Raw genomic sequence first — 20762 nt, forward strand, 5'->3', positions numbered from 1 at the left:
GTGTGACATACAAAGTAGCTTACTCTCTTGGTAGTAGGTTGAAAGTAAAGTGTGTGGGAATGAACTGTTTCATTGATTTTACAGTTTATTAACAAGTAAATTTTAAAGAACAAGCTCCAAACAAGGTCGATTTTTACAATCTATATGCACAAGGCCACATAAAGAATTGATTTTCACTCTTCTCCCATAGGGTTAACTACCCCATTTTCGGCCTATTAAGCACAACCTGAACTTAGTCTTTCTTAATCTACAGTGCAGCTTAGCACCAAGCGGAATGTTATTAATACTGATAGCTTCCAAATTTATTTACCTTTCCGTATGTACCATAAGATTTGATAAAGAGAAACCAATCTTTGAGATATTGTCAAAAGTCTAACACTGCTTCTTGTCGCCAAACTCGGCCTACGGATTCTAAACTCGGCCTAACGCATTGAAACGCCATTTAAACGGCAATAAATTCAATCCGGCCTATCGGATGAAGATAAAAAATTGATTCGCTCGGAGCGCTTCTTTTGTTTTTGTGAATAATAGGTGCAAACCTTCATATCACGCGTTCTCATTGACTTTGTTCCGTAGCTTATTAACTAAAGCATCGTACCAAACGCATAATTGACTTGTTAACTCTGAAATCATGGATTTATTTGATGTTTTCTGCTCGATAGGCCCAAAATGGGCGATTAGGCCGAAGTAGTTCTCTACCCTACTGAATTTTAACGATGCCTTCGAAGGAAACAGCGCCAGTTATGGGAATATTTGTTTTGGGCTTGTTGAAAAATAGTTTCCCGTAAAAAGCTAAACTACAAAGTCCATATGAATGATTTCTTTCGATTGTCGTCAATTTTTTTTTAATTACTGTAAAAAAAATTGAATCAGTATTTTGCTTAACGCCGTGCTTAGAGTATCATCCAAACCTTCTGTGGAATAGTTCTATCATTTGGTTTTTGAGTGTGGTTACGTTTTTTTGTTTTTATTATGGTATCCATCATAAATGTATTATTTCAACTTTTCGAAATTTCTACATGGGGATTTTAGATACTTGTTATAAATGGTTCAGTGTCTGGAACGTTTGAAGTCTTCGTTGTATCAGCGGGATCTTTTGCCGTTTTTGTTCGTATCAAAATAAACAATTAAGTAAAAAGTCGCTCATCGTGCTTTCTGATAGATTTTTTTTAAGTGACTATATAGTTCTTGTAGTTTTATAAGAGTGTTGAACTTGGGTCATTCGTGACTTGTCCGGGTGAGATTTGAACTCGTGACTTTGGCGTGAGAGGTATGGATGTTAACCACTACGCCGGTGACGCCCCCCTTTCTGATAGATGACATAATTAAAATCGCTAATCTTTTAAATCGCGGCAAACATTTCCAAATCTTTTCTTATCTCTTGAATATATCTTGTACAGATTACAATACCTTCTCCCTTGGTTATTAATAAAAAATCCTGTTTTATTAATAGTTATGCATAAAACACGCATAGTCCGTTAACCGTTACGGATCCATCCTCTTCTTTTGTCTTCCATATAATTTTAAATTACTCAACCGATTTCGATGAAACCGGTTCCAATCGATTATTCTAGGTTGCATTTTGGAACGTGTGAATAAATTCCATAGTGCCAGTATGCGGTGGAACAGCGTAGAATTCTGACCATAACGGTTGATCTCTAAGCAGTGCGTTGCGATTTGGCCCGAAGCACTTTTCTTGTTGACGGTTTTGAAACTTGTTTTTGATCAGAAACAAGAAATCGCTTTTTGTTGATAGACATGAGACTCGTTTTTGATTTTTGTTCCGGAGAACCGAGGATGGAAACAAGTGAATATTAGGACCATGGTTCATATGCATTGTCCCCGAAGAGGTCAATTTTAATTGGTGAAAGGAACAGTTCTCACCAGTAAGGTATAAATAGCAGATCATTACAATGGATCATTTTAGACGGCTGGTTTTGAGCCCTCTCCACAGCATGCTTTAAGTGCTAATAGTTTCATGATCAATGAATCTTCGTTATTTCAATTCTAAAATCTTGTGAATGGATGGTAATAGCATAGAGGTAACTCTAAGACCAGAAGGTCCCGAAGAAACTAACTCAACTTTTTGGCTCAGCTCTGGTACTATCTACGGTCCCAAGCTAAACGATGCACCCCTCGAAACATAGGAAAATCCATGAACCCCTCATTTTATCTGTCAAACTTTCATAGCGAATCAAAACAATCATAGTGTAGTACTGGAATTTATACGAGAATAAGGTACGTTAATCGATTTGCTTGGGACCAATAGGCTAGTCAAGTGTGAGCCAATTTAAAATCGTAAGTTTCGTATTGATTGTTGGTAATAGTAATGTTTGGTTGGCAATACATCATAATTATTTGTTTTTTTTTTTTTTTTTCGTTTTCCATTGTAACAAAAACGGGATGGTGAATTTTATACTGGTCATGCTGCCGCCCAGACTGATAGAGGACGTTTATATATTTACGTATGTGTTGACGATGAGGTGCGCTGAGTGTAACTTCTTCCAGCAGGTCTGGACAGTCAATGTTGTTCATCAAGATGTCGATTATAACCATCTGTTGCAATGTCAGCCATCTTGTCGAGAGTAGATCAAAATTGATCAGATGGCATCGTGGTTGGTAGTCTGGAAGATGCAAGGGATCGTTCCATGGGAGATTACGAAGTGCGAAGCGCATGAATAATTTTTGAAATCGCTCGATGCGGATGACCTGACACGTGATAAGGTGCCCAAACCGGAACAGCATGTTCCAGAAAACTTCAAAAATTCATGTCAATTTCGGTTTCCTGAGACCGACACATGTAAGCGGCTCTTTTGACATAAGAATCAGTAGAAAGAAACGAGAAAATCAATTCAATCAAACGTTCTCTTCGTCGAGTTGCTTATGCTTAGAACTAAAAGCTCTAAGGCAGGAACTTAACGGACTATTGAACCCATAACTTGTTCTGTGTCCGGGTATGACGATGAGGGTGGGATATCGTTGCACACTTAGAAATAACTACTTTTACGCGAGACGTAATCCATATTGGACGTAAATCATGGAACGTATACAAATATTTCAAGTAAAATTAAGTGTTCTCAAACCGAAACATAAGCAACTCGACGAAGAGAACGTTTGATTGAATTGATTTTCTCGTCTATGTCTCTGTCTATGAACAATTTGATTTTAATATCACTAAAGGCTGTTTCAAAACTAGGATAAGATTACAAAGGACAAGCTACGTGCCAGCGAAGACAGTAAACAACAAATAAATGAGTGCAAATTTTGGGTGAATGATCAAGACCTGTTTTGTAGGGTGGAGCAAAATCGATATTTTGAACCACCCTAATAGTCATCGTCCGTCACCGTTGAATCAGCACCCGCTGCAAAACGATCCAAGTGGGCTGGCTGACTGTACCGCTGACCACGTGACGTCAATACAATGACGTATTTGCCTAATCTACCGTGACAACTCGATCTTCAATGACTGCCACGCTTCAAGTAGCACCACACTTGCATTTCACCACGACACCGTAGTGCACAACTCGCTTGCTCGACGAAAAGATAACAGCTGAGTTGAACTGTATACGAGAGACAAACACTTTCGCTCTATTTTGAGCCCAACCAGCTGGCACGGCCCATTCAGTGTGCTTTAGTCGTTCAACGGAATCGGATCTCCTCGCGTCGAGTGTTTGTGTATCGTTCGTTCGTTCGTCGCGATCATCGCATTGAAGTTTCTATCGCCTTGTCCGCGCTGGTCGAACATTTGTAACTGCGGAGAAATTTGGCATATTGATCTGCGAATTTAGCTGTTTCCATACCACCAACCTACCGACAAACATACAGTGAAAGTAAAAGTGAGTATAAAATGTCATGTTTTCGACCATGTCTGGGTTTGTGGATTACTTGGATGTGGTTGGATCCAGTGCCTATAGCATGCATGGGCGGCGGTGTTTGGTCCAAAGCTCGTTCGAAGACCGGTTTATATTTGTTTGGAGTGAATTAAGGAGATATTTCGTAACAATTGCACTACGGGATTATGAAATGGAGGGAGACGCATTATGAAATTGATGCATGTGCTGGGTGGTGTTGTGCGAGTTATGAACGATTTTGCTGCGGGATCGTATAATGAACAACAAAATAAATGTGTGCACAAGTTAGATCGTACTATATCTACTTGAATGGGGGCCATGTTGACTATACATAATTTTCGGTTGTATCGTTGAATTGTTGATTTATAATAACTTTATCATGCTATTCATGCAACAGACAAGGACATCACCATTAATAAAAAAAAAACTATTTCAAACTAATTTTCAAATTGCTAGATACCGTAAAAACCCTTCGATTGTTCTAAAATCTAATTCATCGTTCTTCCTGGCCCAAGGTCAAGCAGGACAAATGTACCATCATCCGCTGGGCAGCTATCGGATTCTTATTTGCGAAACGGTAATTATCAATCACAATACCTCGCACTGCAAATCATGCCTGGAAGGTTCGATTTTTTGTTTACCTCCTAAATCTGCGCTTTCATCCGCGATGAATCCTCGCCTCATCGTCATAAATGAATTATAATATGAACACCAACGTGACTTCACTGAACCCTCTTATCGCGGAATGAAGAAAAAGAACTCGAAAATAGTAAACAAATCGCGGGAAAATATTTACTCCCGGTCTATCCCTTGTTTCAAATACCGATTCCAGCTCACGCGGCCTGTGCACAATCAAAATGGTCCATACCCACCACTTGAATTCTGTTGACTTGTACCGGCCCATCTCCGGAGTAAATAGTTTATACACTGATAATGGTGATAGTGATGATGCGGTTAGCACCGCATATGTAACCAAACCAGTTCAAATCTTTTTCCATTTACACTGAACTGTACCTCTTTTGAAAAGTTACAATGTGGCTTATATGGATGGGTGATTGCCTATGGAGCTGTCATGTTTTACTGTGATCGGATGATTTCTATACTTGACTTTAATGTTCAGCATAGCCTTCGAAGACTATGCTGAAAGTCAGTCGTAAAAGCTATCTTACTATCATCTAGACATTTCAAAAGCACTAATATCAGGACCCACAAAACATAAAACAATGCAACAAACAGGGAGTTCCAATTTCATGAGCGATTTCGCAACAGTTTTCGAGATTTGTGGGCTAGATGACGGTTATTTAAAGACTCTTCACGAAATCATCAATACAGAATTTGTTTTTGTTTCAGTTGCAACCTGAATCGGGAATCAGCATACGATTTATTTATATTCTTGCTAACGTCAGCTTGATCGTTTATATTAGTAGCAAGGCACGGGTCAAGGATCGCCCTGATGATTAGCTCGGGTTCGCACGGGATGGAACTGGCGATCATTTTAATCGATCGCAAATTCGCTATAACTTACTCATGATGATATTGATTTCATTGTATGCAGTTGATGAACCACCTGTTTTTTTTTCTGGTTTCGTTGATTCGTCATACACAAGCTTTACGTGCTTTTATATGCTGGTATGTTCTACCACTAAGTGGTTCAGTTCAGAACAAAATTAGCCAAAGCCTTAAAAGTGATTCATGTTTAAAGAATACAAATGGAGCAGCTATTTTTAGGGCCACGGAAAAAGCTAGAAATGAAACAGGTTTTGTTAAAATTTCAGAATATGTATTCGCGGTGGCTGAGGGATTTTCGGATGCTATTGCGTACCCTACTTTCAGTTGTGGTAGAAAATGTTTAAAGCAGATAGAGTCAATTAAACCGAATCAATCTCACAGGATCATTTGAGTTCACTCACTCGAGAAAAAGTGACACAAGCTGCGGACAATGTTTACTTATCATGAACACCAAATGTTCATGAATAATGAATAATGAACATTTAATGTTCATGATTAGTAAACATTGCCCGCAGCTTGGGTCACTTTTTCTCGAGTTTCGTCTCGAGATTCATCGGTGCACTCAAATTCATCGGTGCACTCGTCCATGACCCCAAATATGAAATTTATCAATATCTCTGAGTAAAAGTGACTCTCTCTCTCTCTCTTTCTCTCTCTCTGAGTTGTTCTCAGTGGCCACGTTGTTCTGCGCTACCCGATTGAAAGCATACAAACCGAATGGTAATGATTGAGTACCGACAAGTTAGACGGATTTCGCTCATTGATTATTATCGGATCTATAGATTCCAGCCGTTTAATAAAGTTCTGTGGCTGTTTCAAGATTGCATGCTACAAAATAATAAGTTTCTACATATCAATGCCCATTTTACTGCGTAATGTTCATATGAAGCTGGAAAGCGAAATAATGATGTTCCTTCAAAATTCTCACTCAGTTGTTTCAACCGAATGCACTCAGAAACAAACCAGGATGGAAAAGGAATCACTTTCACACCACTTACAGAATCCTTCACGATACAGTCTGCTGTCAGCTCAGCTCGTTTATCATGTGAGATATATAGTTGTTATGGCAAAGTTTTTTTTTTCGGCATTCCAGGCATTGATTATGATTGAACAATTCAATTGATTAATTTGCCTATCTCACTCTTTATCGTTGTTTAATTATTTTATTCTAATTTAATATTTGCGTTTTTCCACAAGTTTACATTATTCCCCTTTGGAGGCATATTTAGATTGCTTTGAAAAATACAATTTGATAACCCACCTACACGCAAAAATCTATTACAATGAATGTTAGTTCCGTTTCCTATCATCATCTGTTTATGAACATCGTAACGAATGTTAGAAATTGACCATGCAGGCAATGTAATGGTTTTTTGCCCTTTTTTATTTCGTGTTCTATCTACGCTTTCGACTATACCAATAAGCTTGTAGAACGACACACATTGTAGAACATTTTAGAACGACGCACACACTTGCCTCGAATCTCTCCAGCAGAAAAAGCATACGAAGTCGAGTATGCGAGAAAATGAGCGCTACATGTTTGCTTTTAGCGAAGACAACAAATCAAGAAGACTGGCAACTTTGCCAGAATCCCAGCGACAGATACAGTAGCGCTGCGTTTGAGTGAAGGTGGAAGCAACGCATAGAAAAATGAACAAATACACAAACCCTTCGTCTGAGGATGTAATCTTTGCTATCAAATTCGTTCGAAGCATTTACCTTTGAGCGGCAGATGACGCGATTGTACCTGTCTCATAGCGTTCGTATGAGAAAATGGAAGAGTTGCCAGTCTTCTTGATTTGTTGTCTTCGCTTTTAGGCTACCCATATTCATAAGCATGGATAGATCAGTACAGCGCGAATGAGAACGACCCAAATTTGAGTTTAGTTCACTCATAATCGCCAAAAGTGCAGGAACGCAGCGAAGAGATAAATTTGTCTCATGGTTTCCTGTGGAAAACCTAAAAAATCTGCCGGAAAATTAGGAAATTGACGAAAATTTTATTCAGTCTCGGAGTAGTTCCAATAGACTGAGTGAATCCAATCTTTACTTTTCTCAAATACGGGAATTTTTCCCTGGAAAAACCTGGGAAACATGAGGTAAATTTACTCATCGCTGAGTTCCTGCACTTTTGGCGATTATGAGTGAACTAAACTCAAACTTGGGTTGTTCTCATTTGCCGTGTAGAGAAAGCATAGGTCTGATAATCGCAACGGTCGTGGTTCGAGTCCAGTCGGCAGTCTGTTTTCAATTTTTTTCAACATAACTAACTTACCTCACTAATACTCTCAACATTTTTCGGTCTCCAATTTTCTTGCATTGGACCGCAGCTAGCTATTTCGCATCCTCGGTTCATGCAGTCTCCACTAACATCCTCTGATGATGAATCCCACATAATTGTAAGCGAATCTTACATCCCCCGGTTGGGTGTAACTACGAATATAACTTAACCTAACGTGTTAGATCCCGTATGATCTGTTGATTTGATCTCAGACAGGGGCTCTGAACCTTTCCTCTTCGTTCTGTGAAAGTCTGAATTCCATCTAGGTGGTGGATATCAGAATTTCAAGTCCACGGGGGATTGTTTAGGATCATCCTAAGGATCTTGTTCTGGATCCTTTGCAGTTTTAGGTGATGGCATTTGGAACAACTCTCCCGAATTGGCACACCATATTTGATAACAGGTAGGATTAGTTCAAAGTGTTTTTATGTTACTTCATACGTAAAGTTTACGATTTTCAGAGTTGGTTGGAAATGCTATCTAACATGAAGCTTAAGTGTGATAATTTAGCAGCTAGAGAATAGTTTGAAGAGGGTAGGTGGATAATTCCGCAGTATGAAAATTGAATAGAAGTTGAAAATGAGAGAAGGGCCATTAATGCGGCAGGATTACTTGTTTATAGACAGAAAGCTTATTTTTCAGTGACAAGGAGGATATCCTGTTGATGGATGTATACAGTGATCTCATCAGGATGTTGCACTAAGTGTTGGTTTTATCGATGTGCTCGCTAAAAAGAAGCTTGCTGTCAGGGTGAGGGGGGCGACTCTATCTACGATGCAGGAAAGATTGTCGCACGCTGAGTAGATAGAAAGAAGATTGATGACGATTCTGATGATTTCCTGTAAAAATATGATGCAAGTAGATGCGTGAAATAAAATAAAATTTTTCGAAGATTGATTCGCTAGTGGGATATTTGTTGAGCTCCGACGCAAAGAGCGCCACTCAGTGTAGAGTTGTAAAGGGAAACCCAGCACAAAGACAAAATTCTTCTTCGTTATGCAATTCACCATCTCCTATGCATGCAGTCGTGGTAAGCAAAGGCTACAACAAACTCAAAGAAAACATTAAAGCTTGTTATACTTATTATATTCGCGCCCTACGCAGCACGGAGTGTACCGCTCATTGTGTGAATCGCTTTCTCAAAGATTAGTTGGAAAAGAGTGTGCGAAGCAAATGGGAGAACACACACTCGTTGTCGAGTGTTGTGAGATGTATTTAGGCACAAAGTTGCTTTGGCAAAGGGACTCGAGAGGGTCTCCGATACTCAAACAACGCACATCACTCGATTCATCGTCGCCTTGACCAATCGCGTCAGTTTATCCGGAAATCCGTACTAGTGCATAATCTGTCATACCGTATGCGTGATAATATTTGCACCATCGTACAAATAATGTTCTCGTTTCACCTGTGCATATAATGCCTTGGTTTTCTTTGCATACACGTAACCTATAGCTCATACCGTAGTAGGCTGTGTATAAAAGAAATTGATTTACTTAGTTTGACAGTTGCACCATGACGAAGTGGCCGTGGGAGTGTCACGGTGGACCGTCAAAAGGGTTTTAGACCGAGAAAAGAAAGGACAACTATCCGCGAAGGTGGCCACAGGTCGTCCGAGGTCAGCGCGGGTTCCGATGGTTATAGCTGCTATCAAAAGGAAGATTCGGGTGAATCCAGTGCGTTCAATAAGGAAAATGGCAAAGGAACACGGAATCAGTGACTTTACGGCACGGAAGATCGTAAAGGAAAATTGCGGGGCGAAGTCGAGGGCACGGGAAAAAAATGACATGATTACCAACCGCATCCGGGAGCTACGAGTCGAACGATGCAAGAAAATCTTAAATTTCTTTAAGCGAAAAAATCCGGTAATCCTGTTCACCGACGAGAGCATGTTTACCGTCGATCCCGTATCAAATTCCAGAACCGACCGGTATATTAGTTCTCTTCCGGTAAAAGACGTGGCCGACAAGCACAATAACGTGTATCTGACCAAGCATCCTGCTAGCGTTATGGTGTTTGCAGGGCTGGTAGCGAGTCGCTTTTTAGTGACTTGGTCACTTTTATCAAGCCAGTCACTAAAAAGTCTCTTTTTTTAAGGTCAAGTAACTAAAGTCACTTTTTCTTGTAATCTTGTGAAAATAGTGACTATTCAACTTTTTTAGCGTGAATTTATTTTAAGATTAATCATTCTTTGCTTTGTTACGGTTAATCGTCTTTTTCTATCCACAGGGTGTCTACACATATTTCTAAATAAAATTACCTGAGTTTTCTAGAACTTTAACGGATCAGGCTTATAATAAGAAAGCAATTTTTTAATGCGTTAAAAATATGCTTTTTTGTAGATCAAAACAATAGCAATTTACCCAAACGTTTTTAAGGCATGGCAATCAGTTTTAAAGAAACAGCTTTTCAATCAAATCCATTGAATGTTGATGTTTAACACTTACTTAATTTCTCACTTTATAAAGCTAAAAAATATTACTTAATTTGAGTAAGTCCAAGCTCTTTTTTTTTTTCCTTTGGTTTGTTTTCTTCCGTCGATCTTGTTTTCCGTGCTGAGCACCAATGCTACCGACGTGCAAGGAAGGCAGCTCCCACACCTGGACCCTACCTATCGACCCATCAACTCATAAACCGGGGACCAACGGCTTTACTTCCCATCAGAAGGAAGGCGTGATCAGAGATGTTATGCCTCAGAACATCCCGGCGGCGCCGACTGGTATTGAACCCAGGCCTGCTGGGGTGAGAGGTAATCACGCTTACCACTACACCACTGGCGCCGTTCAGTCCAAGCTCTAGAATTATTCAATATCTTGAAGTTTCGCATTCCATGATTGAAAATTTTCAAAGTGCCAGAATCAAAGAAAAAATAAAATGATTTATTTCAAGTTCGTATTTAATTTTATTAACGATTAAAGATCTTCAATGCAGTCCCATTAGCTTCACAACAATGGTAGCAGCTTTTGAGAAGATTTGAGCAATGAAAAGAAATGCTAAGAATTTCAGTGAAGCTCCATAAACAAACTGCGGGAACATAAGGGAAGTTAATACGCTGAAAATATGGGAACTTACTGGAAACTTTAACAACCTCAAAGCGGTTCTTTCAGCATCCTAAAATTTCCAGGAACTTTTATGAAGTTCCTAGAATTTCAGAGAACTTCACATTGACACCTGCGAACTTGAGAAATATAGAAAACATGAGGGGTATGGTATAAATTTTTAAGAAGTATTAAGTACCTCAGAAAAGCTAGATCTAGAGATCTTTGGGGAATTTCAGATCTTAAGAGCAGTTTTCGTAACTTTAGTTCAGACTTTTGGAGCAGTTTACAGATCTATAATAGTAAATTAAAAAAAAAAAATCAGGATAATTCCATAATGTGCTGAAACAAAAATCGAGAACCCTTAAGATGTTCCGATTCAGGTATGTACAGAGGCCTTCAGAGAAATTATGAAAACTTCAGAAATATTTCAGGAACTTCACAGAAGCCCAGAGAATTTCAGGGAAATTCAAAGGTGTTTTCGGGAATTCCATTTATTTCCGAGCAGAACTGAAATCCTCAAAATAATTTAGAGCTTTAGGGAAGCTTCGGAAACATCAAGACAGGTTAGAGAATCAAAGGGCAGTTCAAATAATTTCAATGATTTGCAGAAACGTTAAAGAAGTTTCCCCAAGGACTGCAAGGATTGCAACTTCAGCAAAGCTCCGAGAGAATTTCTGGAACGTGATAAAAAATTAAACGAACATCCGGGAAACGTGAGAGTATTTTAAGGTTGTTATATCATGGAAATTTCAAGTACTTAAAAAAATGCGAAAATTTAGCTTATTTGAATAGGAAACGTCAACGAAGTACCATTAATTTAAAAAAGCGAGAACTTTTAGCAAGCTTCAAAAAAATTCAGAGAACTTCTAAAACATTTAGATATTTTTTAGATGGTTTCATGATAATCAGCGAAGTTACGAGTACTTCGAGGACGATCAGAAAGCTTCAGAATAATCCCATTAACTTAAACAAATTTGAATAATTTCAGTAAAGTTGCGGGTTCTTAAAAAATACTGATAAATTCATGGCTGTCCATAGAACTTTGAGGAAATTCAATAATCGTTTAAGCAGTTTTAATACCACCAGGAAAGTCTTGACTATTGAAAAAGTTTTAAATTAGTGCCAATAATTTACGGGAAGCTTCATGAGCTTCAGAAAAATCTTGAGAACTTCAGAGAAAATCATAGAACTATATTAATTATGTCGCTTTAAAACTTTGAAATCTTCACAGAAGGACAGTGATCTTCAGAAACATTTCGAGAACTTCATAAAAAACTATGAAGTTTAAGAGGAAATCCGCGAACTTCAGGAATTTGTATGAACATTAGCAGAATGCGGGTACATTTGAAAGAAGTTTAGTAAGCTTCGAAAATTGGAAGAATTTCAGGGGATCGGTTCCATTATTTTAAGAAAATTAGTGAAAATTTAAGGCAGTTCCTAGATTTTCAAATAACTTCAGAAACGTTAAAAAATTAATTAAGGTTTTTCTCATGAGTTTAGAAGTTCTGTTAAGCTTAAACATTTTTAGGATGGTTCAATTAAATTCAGCGCAGTACAACAAGCTTCATGAAAAACCTTAGAGAAGTTATGAGAATTTCAGAAATTACCAAAGAACCTCAGAGCAGTTCCGTTAACATTAGAGAGGTCACATAAATTTTAAAGGTGTTCAGAGAACTTCAGCGAATTTTTAAACCTTTAGAAGGGATCTATGATCGTTAAAAAATCGAGGAAACTTTAGGAAGTCCTATCAAGTTCAGGGAAGTTTAAAAATTTAATGAGAACTATTGTGAGCAGCATGCTAGTTCCTCAAACTAAAAAGAGCTGCAAAGCAGTTTCATTAACTTCAGGACAAATTTGGGAACTTTCAAGTAGTTCTGAAGACCTCAGAATAGTTCATTATAATTTCCATTGAAATATACCTCAACATTTCGATGAAGCTTCGATTTCAATTTTCTTTTAGTTTTCCTCGGAAATATCTTGAAATTCACCACAATAAGAAACCCTTTGGAAAGATTCTCCGAATATTCATTGACTTCATTTCAGATTTCTTTTTAAATCTCACTCCTTCCCCTTGAATTCTACTCACATTGAAAGTCTTCTAAGAATTCATTGGCATTTCTCCTCAAAAATTCTTTAGATTTCTTCTCATAATTTGTTTGGTAAACTCTCCTGAATTCTCCTGAATTCCTTTGAACATGTTCTGGAATTATTCTCAGATTTAATTGTAATACTTCTTTTAGTATTTTCAAAAAGATTCCAAGGACTTATGTCTCGGATTCGTTTTCTCCCACATTCTTTAAGAAATTATCCATAGAAGACCCTTGGAATTTTCCCCTGAAGGAGTCGCTCTTGCTCCTCAGAAATTACTAAGAATTTACATTAAAATTTGCTTTCAATTCAATTCAGGGTTTCGAGAAATCTTAAATTTCTCAGAACTACCTTGAAAGCAGATTGCATTTGATTTTTTTTCTGGAAGATTTTTTTCCCAGAACTTCCTCGAAATGAGGTCCTAAGTAGTGTTTGAAAAGTTCGCGATATTTCACGAAGATCACCAAGGGAAAAGTTCGCGAGTCATAGGGAACTTTGATGAACTTTTCCATCACTGGTCCTAAGAAATTTTAATAAAATTCCACGAGCTTTTAAACTGTGCATGGAATGTGACTCCAGATTCTTGAAATTTTTTTGAAGTATTATCGCTTTTAAGTCCAGAACTAGTTCAAATTTAAAATTTCTAGGAAATATGCATATTCAAAAACAAAAAAAAAACAACATTTCAATTCTCGATTTTTTTTAAAATTTATTCGTTACTGAAGATTAATCCACTCTATCTTTAATGTTTAAAGCGTGAATGAAAATAACGAGAAAAATTTAAATGCTTGTATTTTAAAATTATTTTTTTTCTTTGAAATATCCCTAGTAATAAAATCATTAAATTATCTGAACGTTACAAGTATTTTAAGAAAAAATAAAGTTTCCTGAGAATTCCCGGTTTTCCAGGTGTTTTCAGTTATTAGACACCCTGACTTATAACGTGGGTTTTGTCATAAAGTTTCTATTGAATCTTTCACTTTAAAGGTTCATATCGTACATAAGTGTTCATGAGATATTTATTGAATAAATCTTAAACATCAAACATTTATTTGGTGTGCCATCAGAACAACTACTTTTCTTCTCTTAAGTCACTTTTTAGTCACTATTTTTACAACTATAAGTCACTATTTGGTCACTTATTTCTTCAACATGGTCACTAAAATCACTATTTTTGACCGCAGTGATCGCTACCAGCCCTGTGTTTGGATTGGTGGCTTCCGATGGCAAAAAAATGAACCCGGTGTTCATTCCAGAAGGCGACAAGGTCAACACGGAGGTCTACATCGGGATTTTAAGTAAGTATGTTCTTCCGTGGATTAAAGGTACGGTCCGAAGTCAAATGTTGTATTTCAACAAGATGGGGCTCCGTGTCACACCTCGAACCACACTCAAAAGTGGTTGCAGGAACATCTTCCGTTCTGGGCGAAGGATATGTGGCTGCCATCCAGCCCTGATCTCAATCCGCTGGATTACTCAATATGGCGCGTCATGAAGGCCAAGGCCTGTTCTAAACGCGCTTCGCAAACATTGACCCGTACCTGAAGTGAAATTGATGCAGACTACATTATTAGAACCTGCCGTGCATTCCGAAAGCGTGTGGAGGCTGTAATTGCAGCAAGTGGAAACTCGATCGATGATTAACATAGTTGAGGACTCTGAGAAACAACACATTTGAATAAATAAAAAAAAACTCGAAAACGAAATTTTTGAGAATTCTTTTTAAATTTTGACATTGCTCAATGGTGCAAACATTATCACACATACGGTATATGATCTTGATCAAGGAATCAAAAATATCTTCAAATGACAAAATGACAAGCGATCAACGAACCGAATGATATCGCTATGGCAGAAGTGGAAAGCAATAATGATATAATCTTCTTCATTCTTTTTCATGACAAGCAGCCCGTGCGACACAGCTCACTCAGGGCGGTAGAAGGAAACGAGTAAATTGTTGGCAAGCTGCTTCACGAAGCAAAGCCGAAGATGATACACGTGTGTGACAGGCGGCGGCCTAGAATTGTAGGCGGCGCTCAGCAATCCAGCTTGTCGTCCTTTTTGTAGATTGGGAATACGACACGACATCATAGTTGAGGTGCTCGTCATAGCACTGCTTCCACCCCACAATCACCACACACTCGTTCGTTATGCAAACTCCATTTAAGTTCAGCGAGCTTAAAATAGGTTCTGAGAGTTTTAGGAAACTGCTTCAGACTCTGAGGACGTTCTGCATTTTTTGGTACGTCAATTGGTAAGCTTGAAGAAGAGAAGACGAATAATTTTGTAAATTTAAAATAATCATAAAATGATTAAATTTTTGTGTCGATGTTCGTGTCGCACCCCCTCACTTTGCTATTGCCGAATTGATAACATTGCTCCCTATGACTGGTGGAGATGTGAGGTAGGAACTTTTGAGAACCGGACCTAGATATTGCACACCTTACAGGTTTTCGACTTACCACTGTGAAGCTCTAGATGATACTGGATTAATTATGTTGGTCGTATCCGCATATTACGTTGGACTTACCTTTGGCTATGCTTTCCTGGTTTTCCAGAGACTTCTCGATATTATTTGGTTCCTTTGAATAGTTCTTTGGGTAACCTAAAACTATCGGAGTAATCATAATGAGTACCGCAAGTCTACGGATATCACTTTTCTCAAAATTGGTCTCACTGGATCAAAGTCATTGACTACAGGGTACCAAACGCGTATACCTTATTTATGCGGCGTTATCAACATTCATATTATACTTTTTATATAAATGAAATCATTAATTATTCTATCGAGTATCATAGCTTAGGTAGCCATGTCGAACTGAATTGTGCTATAATTATGATTTCTTAATAGATAAAATCTTCATATAAGATCAAATCCCCATTCCGTAATGTCCATGTTGCAATGAAGCTCATCATTAAAATCATTTACTATCGAATTCGGTTGAACCAATTCAATCTACCAGTGCAAGCCAGTTTTCGAAGTGTTCAAAGCGTTCACCAACACTCCTGAAGTTGTGATATCAATCAATGTCAAGATTACCACACATTAACTTGGCACCATTAAATCGTCCCTCACACTATCAGCCTAATCACTGCCACGAGGTCCAGATCAGGCGGTACTTGACATTGATACTGAAGAAACAACTGATAACCGACGCCCATTGAACGGGTCAAAAGCGCAATCATCAGCATTTTGTGTGGTAATCCCACTTCCATTCCACCCAGTTGAGAAACGCCGCGTGTTAATCCTTCCGTCTGATCACATTTACAATATCATAATCAATGATACCGAACGGAAACTAGGTTACGGGTGATGCACGTATTCTGATACGTTCTTAGATGCCAGCCACCGTCGACCAACACAGATCGCAAATCCGATTGTTGTCGAATTAACATACCGGCATCCTGCATGGGGACTACTGCTGCTTGACTGTAGGGGCTCGTTTGATTTTGCATTCTAAATTGGCTCCACTCTCAGACGTTATTTGCATCTGAGACGTCAGGCTAACGGTATCGGTATACCTCAAAGTTGACCTACAGAAACCGCCAGTTGTAATAACCTAAAGAGGCAAAACATATTCTCAAAAACGCGCTAAAATGTTTTCACTTAGCAGCAAAATTAGTCATACTTCAGCACCTACACGCAAATCTATTCATCTAGAACGCTTCCGAGAATAATAATAAAACGCAGCTGTGCAGCTCTAACTTATTTTTGTTTGCTTCCCATATCTTTTAGAACACGATGGACAGTAAAGGACCACCGTACCCCAATGCACCCGGATTTGTACCGGTATTGAACCAGCCTCAGCCAACCGGCTACCCTCATCCACCGGCACAGCAGAGCTATGCCCATCCGCCACCTCCACCACCGTACGATTCAAATGCCAACATGATTCCACCGACTGCTCATCATCATCACCAGCAGCAGCAGCAGGCCACCTATGTTCACAGTGAGTATGACAATCTACTGTAAATACCTACATTTTTTTTTGTGTATAAATAAGTCTGGTACAAAAGGGCCTGTGTGCGCCATTACCGAAGAAAGGAAACCAATATGTCACTCGACCCGATCGATTGCTTGGCTCTTCAGAGTTAACACTGGCTTGTTTTGACTTTCTATGGATTCTTCTTCTGGCGATTTGGAATACTGGCTTTCTTGTTTCTGGTTGGAAGTGGAACAAGCATGGATTTGAGTTGCATGTTTAACACGATGCAATGAATTACATTCAAAGATCTCATTAGTCAGTGCCATATGGGCTGTGTCAAGAAGAGTTACCTTCCGAGCTAAGGTTATAGGTCTCACAGGATAGCTACAGAGGAGTTTTTAATTAGCTTATGATATCTTGAATGAATCCAATTCGTACACACTAATCCAGTATTGAGTTGAACCGTAAAACAAAACTTCTACTGAAAATCCAGTTGAAATCAGTCGGATGACCGACATTCAGTGAGTACAAACTGAGTTTCGATAACGTTCAATGCAAAATACTGTACACAGAATAAATATTTACTGAGAAAGTCGCTTTTATCTAAATTGGCGGTATTGCACGAAAAATCAGTAAAAATAACAGTATTTATTTAGTAGTAGTAATTGGTTTTGTACTGAAGACAGGGATCGACTAAAAACTCAGAGTGGTGTAAAAACACTGCACAGTGGTCCAGAACAGAGCTGGTAAATATCACGGCTGTCATGTGACAATGAGAAAACAGGTCCTCTCACTATCACAAGACGAAGCGACCGATCATTAGATTTCTTGTCATTTTCGAATGATCAAGCAATCATGAGAATAATTCTTATGCGGTTTTGGCATCAACATTTCTAACTGATTTAGATGAATTCAAGCAAATAACCGTATGTAATCGGTAGAGTGAATATATTTTTAAGATTTCCTCGGTACAAGCAACTTTAATAGCAATACATGAGCTAGTGATCACGATGATCACAACACTGTAACTCTCTGTCATGACTAAAAAATCGATGAGATTTTGAAGAAAATCTCTATCATCGTTTTCTCATTCGATGATAGTGACAGAAGTATCTCTGTAAATATAGCGTGAGATCTTTCATAGAAAATGACATTTGCCAGCCCTGGTCCAGAATGCAGATTTGGGTGGAATGATATGTTTTGTGCCTGCAATTGAAACTTTAGACTAAAAATCTTTTCTACAAAGTTGTTGCTTATAGTTAGGCCCTCATTTTTATGACAACGAATTTTAGGGTGGTTCCTATTATCATTAATATAAAAAATCTAACTTTTTTGATTGAATAAATTAAGGTATACATTCTTCGGCAAAGTTATAGCTGAGCTAATTTCAAGCAACTTTGTTCAAAATATCTTTTTTTTTTATCTCTTAAATTGGCCGATTTAGGGCTATTTTCATTAATTGAGCTAGGGTGGCTCTTAAAAAACAGTTGTTTTGCTCTAGTTTTCTTATTTCGAATTTCTCAGCAAAGATGTCTTAAAATAACTTTTAGAGGCGCAAATTTTTGCTCCACAAAGCTAGTCAATATCTTTCACCGATCAAGAGTTATTGACGTTTTTATACTAAAAATATGCACTTTACAAATGTTAATATCTCTGGTTGGGGCAAACAAAAAAAAAAGTTTTTACGGCATTTGAAAGGGCGTATGTTATTCTCAATAATATGAAGAAAAAAATGGAGGTATGTTATTTTTAAACTCGTATAAAATCAATTTGAATTTATTCATATTTTTTACTATATTTATTTATTTATTTATTTATTTACTTGTATACTTGTAGAGTAAGAGTTTTCTCTTATAAATTTCTACAATCGGTTTCTTCGTTGTTCACACCACAAATGCAATTCAATCCACTTTAACAAAAAGGTTCAAAACATAACTTAATATAATACAAAACTACTTTTAAATATATGCTATTCCAAACCTCAACCCTTTGCTCATTCCATTCCATTCAATTCCCTCCACTGAACCAGTTCAAACTCTCACGGTAGAATCCTGCAGCTGATTGTATAGATTGAATGTAAGTAGGAAGCTGATTCCATAGTATAATTGCACGAACAAAAAAGGTACTACCGTAATGAGAGGAGTTATGCTGCGGTACTACGAAGTGTCTTACTCGAGCGCTTCTGAATGGTTGTAATTTTTCATGAAGATAGTTTGGGCCATGATGTATAATTTTGAATAAGGTAGCACAGCTTCTCAGTTTAAAGAATTCATAAAATGGGCAGCCCAAAAGCTGCCGTTGTAAGTGTGTTACTCTAGCGTATCTTGACAAATTGAAAACCCAACGTACGCAGTGATTTAAGGCAACTCTTAAACGATCCAAAGCATTAGCAGAAGCATTTAAAATCAGTTCAAGTCCATACGAAAAATGTGGTTTCAAAAGAGAGCTGAAAAGTTTGATTTTGGTTGATACCGATAACATAGCAGCCGTTAGCCTTAAATGTCGTAATCCAGCATAAATCTTTCCACATTGGGAATTTACTTGAGAATCCCATTCTAAATCATTTTGTAATATTATACCGAGATTAGAAGCCTTGTTAACAAAGTCAATAATATCATTATTTATAAAAAGATTTGGTAACTCAATGCGTGTCTGCCGTCTGGAAATAAACATCGCTTTTGTTTTAGATAAATTTATCGGAAGCAGATTTCTTGAAGAGCATAGCGATACACACTTCAAATCATTATTGATTAGACGAGTCATTTCTTCTACAGATGCATCAATTGAACAGAGGTATAATTGAACATCATCCGCAAACATGTGGATCAAACAGACTTGCAATACTGACGGAAGGTCATTGATGAATAATGAAAATTAAAGAGGACCCAATACTGACCCTTGGGCTACACCTGATAATATATTAATGGGAGCCGAAAGATTACCTTCAATATCCACCACTTGAGTGCGAGCACTTAAATACGAATTGATCAAAGAAACGGCTTCACGACAGAATCCGAACTGGTGTGATAATTCTTCAGTAGTTTGACGTGTGAGACCCTGTCAAAAGCTTTAGAGAAATCAATCAAAAGTAAAAAAGCAACTCCTTTTTTATCAATTAATTTATGGATATCATCATGCACCTTAAGAAGTGATGAAGTTGTACTGTGCCCTGACCTAAAACCTGATTGGTAAGGGCTGAGTAAGTTAAATCGGTTAATATACTCTTGAATCTGAGATTTAAGAATCTTTTCAAAGGCTTTATATAATGAACATAGGATACTGATTGGGCGAAGGTTATTCAAGCTAGTGCCTGCAGGCTTTTTCCGAATTGGAATAACTTTTGCGGTTTTCCATGCACGAGGAAATCTAGCGGTCGAAATGAACAAGTTGAACAGGTAGGAAATCGGAGTTATTACGAAGGGTAAAATCAATTTGATGAACTTTAAAGGAACACCATCCATACCAATCGCGTTGGATGAAATTGATAAAATTGCAGACAAAATTTCCAAATCAGTGCAAGGAGAAAAACGGAAACCTTCAGGATTCAGTGGTGGTATCGTCGGTAATTCAGGATCTATCGTAAACTTTTCACCAAAAAAGGCATTAACTTCATCACTAGTATTATGAATCTTCACACTGCTATTAGAGTTTCCGGCAACATTCAAATGTTTAAGTTTTTTCCACAGCTCTTTACTAGAGTTAGCAGCTTCCAAGCCACTGCTCAAAAAATTTGATTTAGCCTTATTTATCAGACTGGTTACCCGATTACGAAGTCTTCTAAACTGAATATGATACGATTCAATTCTACTTGATATCCAAAGTCGATATGCAATGTCTCTCGCAATCATTGCATTCAATATATCATTGTTGAACCACATCGCATTGGGATTGGACCGCACAGATCGCAGAGGAACGAAATTTTCGAAAAGATCCACTATGTGTGCATTGAAGAACTCGAGTGCCAAGTCAGAATCACTAATACTATATAACGGGGACCAATCAAAATTTGTCAACGTACTTTGTAGAAGAGGGTAGTCAATACGATTATAAGCCCTAAATAACTTAGGGA

The 20762-nt window shown here is 37.9% G+C and overlaps 1 protein-coding gene across 1 annotated transcript in view; it reads left to right on the forward strand.

The window, feature by feature from the left end:
- Positions 1-3590: 3590 nt before the first annotated feature.
- LOC135714990 (lipopolysaccharide-induced tumor necrosis factor-alpha factor homolog) overlaps positions 3591-20762 on the forward strand; it is a 43770-nt gene continuing 26598 nt past the window's right edge. The window contains exons 1-2 of the mRNA XM_065238392.1: positions 3591-3836; positions 16504-16717. Coding sequence (XP_065094464.1) covers positions 16510-16717 — 208 coding nt within the window. The 5' untranslated portion in view covers positions 3591-3836; positions 16504-16509. The remainder of the gene's footprint in view (positions 3837-16503; positions 16718-20762) is intronic.

The sequence above is a fragment of the Ochlerotatus camptorhynchus genome, unplaced genomic scaffold (assembly GCF_037179485.1).
Source record: "Ochlerotatus camptorhynchus isolate MF236.1 unplaced genomic scaffold, CSIRO-AGI_Acam_v1.1 ptg000772l, whole genome shotgun sequence".
Classification (NCBI taxonomy): Eukaryota; Metazoa; Arthropoda; class Insecta; order Diptera; family Culicidae; genus Ochlerotatus; species Ochlerotatus camptorhynchus.